The sequence below is a fragment of the Corapipo altera genome, unplaced genomic scaffold (genome assembly GCF_003945725.1).
Source record: "Corapipo altera isolate COAL_440 unplaced genomic scaffold, ASM394572v1 343, whole genome shotgun sequence".
NCBI classification, from domain to species: domain Eukaryota; kingdom Metazoa; phylum Chordata; class Aves; order Passeriformes; family Pipridae; genus Corapipo; species Corapipo altera.
This window is the reverse complement of record NW_020884913.1, coordinates 63,686-69,714: the sequence shown is the minus strand read 5'-3', so window position 1 is coordinate 69,714 and position 6,029 is coordinate 63,686. Positions and strand designations below refer to the sequence as shown.

General features: G+C 65.8%; 4 protein-coding genes across 4 annotated transcripts in view; 3 read left to right on the top strand and 1 right to left on the bottom strand.

Moving 5' to 3' along the window:
* Positions 1–11: 11 nt before the first annotated feature.
* Positions 12–1,820, top strand: OXLD1 (oxidoreductase like domain containing 1). Its single transcript, XM_027654224.1, has 2 exons — positions 12–95; positions 594–1,820. The coding sequence occupies exons 1-2, from the start codon at positions 12–14 to the stop codon at positions 972–974; spliced, it is 465 nt and encodes a 154-aa protein (XP_027510025.1). The 3' UTR covers positions 975–1,820.
* A 107-nt stretch (positions 1,821–1,927) lies between these two features.
* On the top strand, positions 1,928–3,548 carry PDE6G (phosphodiesterase 6G). The gene is made up of 4 exons (XM_027654463.1): positions 1,928–2,325; positions 2,932–3,163; positions 3,239–3,279; positions 3,371–3,548. The coding sequence occupies exons 2-4, from the start codon at positions 3,018–3,020 to the stop codon at positions 3,445–3,447; spliced, it is 264 nt and encodes an 87-aa protein (XP_027510264.1). The 5' UTR covers positions 1,928–2,325; positions 2,932–3,017; the 3' UTR covers positions 3,448–3,548.
* Positions 3,549–4,005: 457 nt separating this feature from the next.
* On the bottom strand, positions 4,006–5,682 carry TSPAN10 (tetraspanin 10). The gene is made up of 3 exons (XM_027654462.1): positions 5,577–5,682; positions 4,617–5,209; positions 4,006–4,345 (listed from the first exon to the last, which is right to left on the bottom strand). Exons 1-3 carry the CDS (start codon positions 5,637–5,639, stop codon positions 4,039–4,041), a joined length of 963 nt encoding a protein of 320 aa, XP_027510263.1. The 5' UTR covers positions 5,640–5,682; the 3' UTR covers positions 4,006–4,038.
* A 250-nt stretch (positions 5,683–5,932) lies between these two features.
* Positions 5,933–6,029, top strand: part of NPLOC4 (NPL4 homolog, ubiquitin recognition factor) — a 25,100-nt gene continuing 25,003 nt past the window's right edge. Inside the window, exon 1 of the mRNA XM_027654459.1 lies at positions 5,933–5,977. Coding sequence (XP_027510260.1) covers positions 5,948–5,977 — 30 coding nt within the window. The 5' untranslated portion in view covers positions 5,933–5,947. The remainder of the gene's footprint in view (positions 5,978–6,029) is intronic.

Below are 6,029 nucleotides of genomic sequence, written 5' to 3'. Positions count from 1 at the left end.
GTCTGGGGATTATGGGGGAAGATATGAGGGGGCTTAGGGGGCGGGGCCGGATGCTGCTGCGGCGGGCGCGGCGCCTGGCGGGGCCGCACCGGGGGGTGAGCGGGGATAGGAGGGACAGGGGGGACCCGGGGGGACAACGCGGTGCTGGGGACGGGAGGGGACACGGCGAGTCCGGGGGGGGACAAGGGGGTGCTGGGGATGAGATGTAGGGGGACACGGTGGTGCTGGGGGGTCACAGGAGGGGCTGGGGATGGGATGGGGGCTGAGGGGGGGAGAAGATGCTGGGGGGAAATGGGAGGACAAGGGGGAAATGGGGCGTGGGGGTGAGCGAGGGACTGAGGAGGGACAAGAGGGTGTTTGGCCGGGGGGGCTGTGGGAAGACCAGGGGCATGCTGGGGGGGGGGGGGTGTGTCTGGGGATTATGGGGGAAGATATGAGGGGGCTTAGGGGGGACAGGGGGAGCTGCTGGGGGGTGCTGGTGGTGGGAGAGGGGTCCTGGGGCTGAGTTGGGGGTGCAGCAGCCAGGGCTGCCCCCCCCACACCCCGTGTCCCCCAGACTGGCATCAGCAATGAGGGGGGTCTTGTTCTTGCAGCCCCCAAACAGCGCCGGGGGGGTGCCCAGAGAAGGGACCCCGCACCCCCACCCCCCCAACATCTCCAGCCTCCGGGAGCTCTCGGACACGCCAGGAAAGGGCAGCAGCTCCTCGGACACCCCAGGGAGGGAGAGCAGCACAGACACCCCCGGTGGCAATGGTGGGGTCCCCCCTGCAGACCCCCCAGTCCCCCCCCCACCCACACACTGCTGCGGGACCGGCTGCCCCAACTGCGTGTGGGTGGGGTACGTGGAGGAGCTGCTGGAGCGGCACCGGGATGGGGGAGCCCGGGCCCTGGAGGCTGTGGAGCAGCACGTGGAGGACGAGAACATCAAAATGATTCTCAGGATGGAGATCAGGCTGCGCTCCAAGAAGGACTGAGCTCCCCCCAGGTCCCCCAAAGTGGCAGGGGACAGCCCCAGGGCCGCTGTTCCAGGCTGGGTGGAGGGGTCTGGTCTGGGATCATTTATAGTGTTTGTTGGTGTGTGCTGAGCACGGGATCCCAGGGGTGTCACTCCAGGCCGTGTCACCTCCCGCCACAGAGGATCCTGCCCTTGGGGACAGGCAGCAGCTCAGGCCTGTCCTGAGCCCTGGATTTCCCGGGAGCTGGATGCTGTTCACCCCCCCTGGGATGGCAAATCCCTGCCAAGGGCAGGCTGGGTGGCCCCTCACACCCAGCCCTCCTCCTCCTCCTCCTCACGCTCCTGCATGGAATTTAAGCACCTTGAGGGGATTTTAAGCACCTTGGCCGTGCCCTGGTGGGGAGGGCTGTGCTGGACCCCTCCCCATAAGCCTCTTAGGGGCTTCTCCATGGGAAGGGCTCGTGAGAGGCAGCGTGTGGCCCCAAGCACGTGGGAAGCAGCAGCCTCATGTCAAGGACACTGTCCCTGGTGTCACATCCTGCTCTCCATGGTGCCTTTTCTTCCTTGATTCCTTCTGCCTCTATCTTAAAACCCCATAAACTTGGCACCTCCCCTCCATCCTGAGGGACTCACAGCCATGAGGACCCCCCTATCATCCCAGGATGAGCTTCCCAAGGACCCACCAAGCCCTTGAGTGTCACCCGCTAATGAACCCAAATTAACAGCCGGGCCCTGCTCTCTGCCACGGAAGTAGCTTGTTCTCCATGGAAAACAGTCCTGGATCCCCTCTAATCCTATTTGCTGGAGCCCAACTAATTGCAGTTAGTGGCGGGGGCTGAAGTTCAATTAAAGTGTGCTGAGATTATTCCGTTTTTAATTGCTTTAGTGCTGGATTAGGGAAGCTTTGGAGCGACACCAGCCGTGGGCAGGGGCTGCCCGACCCTCTCTGGCCAGATTGTGTCCTGTGGTGGCACTGGCAGGGATGGTGCTGGGAGGGCACCCCCTGTGCCAGGACCCCCACCTGGGCCGGGAGGGAGACTGGGATGGGGGTCCCATCCCTCCTGCTGGGAGCGAGGGGCGCTGAGGGAATCTCTTGGGGAATGGGGGGATCCCCCAGGGGAGGAGGTGGGATCGCCCTGTGTGGGATCTGCCGCCCGGCTGGGCACAGCCTGTCCCACCGGCACTAATCCCGACATCCCCTCCCCACCCAGGGCGGGGGAAGGACACCGGATTACCCCTTGGGAGAGAAGGGAGCTAAATAATCCTATTACCCCCGGGCAGGATAAATCTCCCTCCCGAAAAGCCCCCCAGAGCATCTCCGGGCTGTGGGACGGAGGGAGCAGCACTGGCCTTGGGAACCGTGGGACTGTGTGAGTTGGGGGTTCCTGGGATGGGATGGGACACGGGGTTGGGGTTGCTTTGCTGCTATTCCTGCATTCAGGAACATCATTCAGGAACATCCAGGCATCTCCCTGGGTTGGATCCTTCTTCCCAGGCCTGTGCCCAGCTCCTGAGCTCTGCAGTGGGGCTGAGCCCCTTGTGCCAGAGCCAGGTCTTGTGCTGCAGAATTCCTGCTCCCGGTGCCTGGAGGAGGGATAGAGCTCGTGGGCCATCCTCTGCTCCCCCTGCCCAGCCTGGGGTGCCCACCACCCCTAAACCACACTGCTGCCCACCACAGCACAGACCCTGGGGTAAGCTGTGGGGAGGGGGTCCTGGCAGTGCCATCGGTGGTCCCAGGGGTCAGATCCATGCTGGAATGTGGTGCACGGGATGAAGGAACAGCCCCAGTGGGTGGCAGCAGGTCTGGTGCCCCCCCCAGGACACCCTTCTCTGCCTTTGGAGAAAGGGGATTAGCGGGATGAGCTGGGCTGAGTCAGTGTTGAGGGGAGGGGGCTCCTCAGAGCCAATTAGGGAGAATGGTGGGAATGGGGGCACAGGGTGGGAGGAGAAGCTGGTGCCCCCCATTCCCCCTCCAGCAGGTGCAAGCAGCTGTCCCGTGCCAGCGCCGGATCCGCAGGGAACGCCGTGAGCCGGGGCTGGCTGCCAGCCCCCCCCCAGAGCCATGAGCCTGGAGCCCCCCAAGCTGGAGGTGAAATCGGCCACGAGGGTGACCGGGGGTCCCGCCACCCCCCGCAAGGGACCCCCCAAGTTCAAGCAGAGGCAGACGAGGCAGTTCAAAAGCAAACCCCCCAAAAAGGGGGTGCAGGGGTGAGTGGGGACAGGCCCTGGGGTGGTGGGGGGGCTGCCTGGGGGTCAGGCCAGACACTCCCTCTCTCCCTGCAGGTTCGGTGATGACATCCCGGGCATGGAAGGGCTGGGAACAGGTATGGGGGTCCCTTCCCCTCTTTGGCAGCGGGGCGTCAGGGACTGGGGGGGTGTTACCCCACCACAATCTCTGTCCTCTCCTCCCCCCAGACATCACTGTCATCTGTCCCTGGGAGGCCTTCAGCCACCTGGAGCTGCACGAGCTGGCTCAGTACGGCATCATCTAGGACTGGGACAGGCCTGGCTGGGTCACCTGCCCCATAGTGCTGTGTAGGTAGAGGCTGCTCCATCTGTACAGTGGGGCTCTGCTTGGAAAAATTAAATCCTGAAACCCTAAACAAGTGCAGGAGTCGTGTCACCATCTGGGGGTTGGGGGGAAAGTGTCTCCCCACGGCATGGGGAGATAAACAGAGGTGGGGTTTGGGTGAATGGCAGGGTTTATTTTGGGCTGGGCCAGCTCCCCATATATCCCTAAATCCCCAGTGTGTGTCCCCCACCCAGTTACAATGTCCCCCAGCACCCTCAGAGGCCACACTGGTGGTGATGGTGAGATGGACAGGACACGGATGTGTTCAGGCATCTGACAAGGTTTATTTGAGGCTGGACCAGCCCCCCACATATCCCAAACCCCCCGACGCCCTCACTCCCACACCCAGAAAGCCACGATGTCCCTGAGTGCCCTTCAGTGCCATGGAGCCTCCCACAGCCTCCACCAGCGGGATGAACAAGGACATGGATGGGTTCAGGATTCTGACACGGTCCATTTTGGGCTGGACCAGCCCCCCACACATCCCCAAACCCCCAGCATCCCCCACCCGTCACCCCCACGCCCGGAAAGCCGCCACATCCCCGAGCACCCTCAGTGCCATGAGGGCACCCACGGCCTCCACCAGCACCAGGGCGGCGGCGCCGGCAGCGATGGCCCCGGCCTGGCCCCTCAGCCACGCGCCCAGCGCGGCCCCGCAGCCCCCCACATGCACCGCGGCGCCCGCCGCCGCCGCCCCCAACGCCAGCACCCCGAAACCACACTGGGCATTGGGCACGGAGCCGCTCTCCAGAGGGTCCTGGCAGCACGAGGCCGGCACGCCGCACGCCTGCACCCCCGGGGCGCTGCAGTTGAAGTACCTGTAGGGGGGAACATGGGGAGATGTGGGTCCACACACGTTTGGGGGGCAGGGATGGGGTCTCCCCATGCCCCCCAGACACAGAGCTGGACACCAGCCACAGGTCCTGGCTCATCCCTCTCTTTCCCGCATTGTTCCGGGGCTCCCACCACCCCAAACACGAGTCCCCACCACAGACCCCATAATGAACAGGGTGGGTTTTCCACCCCGTAGTTTTCAGCCCCGTGGTGGGGATGGTCTCCCCCCAGCTCACCCCCAGAGCCCCCACTCACGGGTTGCTCTCCCAGTCGTGGTAGGACCTGAGGCCGCAGCACTGGAGGCTCCTCTGCACCTCGTCCACCAGGAACTGCAGGTCGGGGTCCTCCTGGTAGCGCAGGAGGCAGAGCAGCAGCAGGTCCCGCAGCCCATCCCGCAGCCGCCGCTGCGCCAGCAGCACCAGGAGCCCCCCCAGCACCTCCAGCCCCGCAAAAGCCAGCAGGGCCCCCAGGAAGAAGCGGAGCAGGCAGGGGCTGGCACGGAGGGCGCCCAGGCAGCCGGCCAGGGACACGGCGCTGGCCCCCAGCCCCCCCAGCACGAAGAGCAGCATGGGGTCCGAGCCTAGGGGTGCCCCATGCTCCCCCCCGGGCAGGGCAGCCTTGGCCAGCAGCCCCCAGACCCCCACGGCCAGGAGCAGCAGCCCCAGCAGGAGGAAGAGGAGGTTCCAGAGGAAGGCCAGGTAGCGCACACAGCGGCTGAAGGTGCTGGGTTTGGGGGGCACAGGGCACCATAACCCGGGGTCCTGCTCGGCCATGTCCCCAGGCAGTGAGACACCGTCAGCATCGTCATCGGAGCAGGAGGAGTAGGGCAGCTCCACCAGCCTGGACACCTGAACGGACAGAGGAGCCACTCACAGCCCCCCGGAAACATCCCCACATGCCCCTGTCCCACAGCCCCCAGAAAGTGTCCGTGTGTGCCCCCGTCCCACAGCCAGACTGTCACAGCCTCCTGGGGTCACCCTGCACCCCCTTGCTGAGTCCCCCCCCCCCAGGGTACCTCATCCCTGCTCTCACGGGGGTCTGGACACAGGGGTGCACCCCAGAGACCCTGCCCCGACAGGGACCCCCAGATCCATCCCTGTGGAGGCCCCCAGGGATGCGGGATGCAGCACAGAGCCAGCACCCAGGGGCTGGGGGGAGATGTGGGGGACACGGGAAGGGGGGCCCGTGGGAGGGGAGTGGGGGCCCTGGCGTTACCTGGGGCAGCAGCCGGGTGCTCTCCCCGTGGGGCTGGGACGGTCGAGCTCTGCTCAGCGCCATCACCTCGTGCCCAGACCCCAGTCACACTCCCATCATGTGAGGGGCTGCGGGCGGGCTTAAATGGGGCTGCGGGTGCCGCCCCGCAGCTGGGTACGATCCCCACCGCCACAGCAGGGTCAGATTCCCCCGCACCCCCACAGCTGGACCCGATAACCCCCCCCCCCGCCCCAGAGCACCGGGGGGGGCCCCTCCGCGGGCACTGCTTGCATGCGGAACTAAACAGCGGGCGGTGCGTCACGGGGGGGACATCTGTGTGTGTAGCACCGAGGCAGCATGGGGGACTGATTTAGCGGTGACACCGAGGCGGCATGGGGGGACCGCTGGCGGTTGCACGCGGGGTAGGAACCTTAGTGCGGCGGAACGCGCGCGCGGCGGGCACGGGGCCGGGGG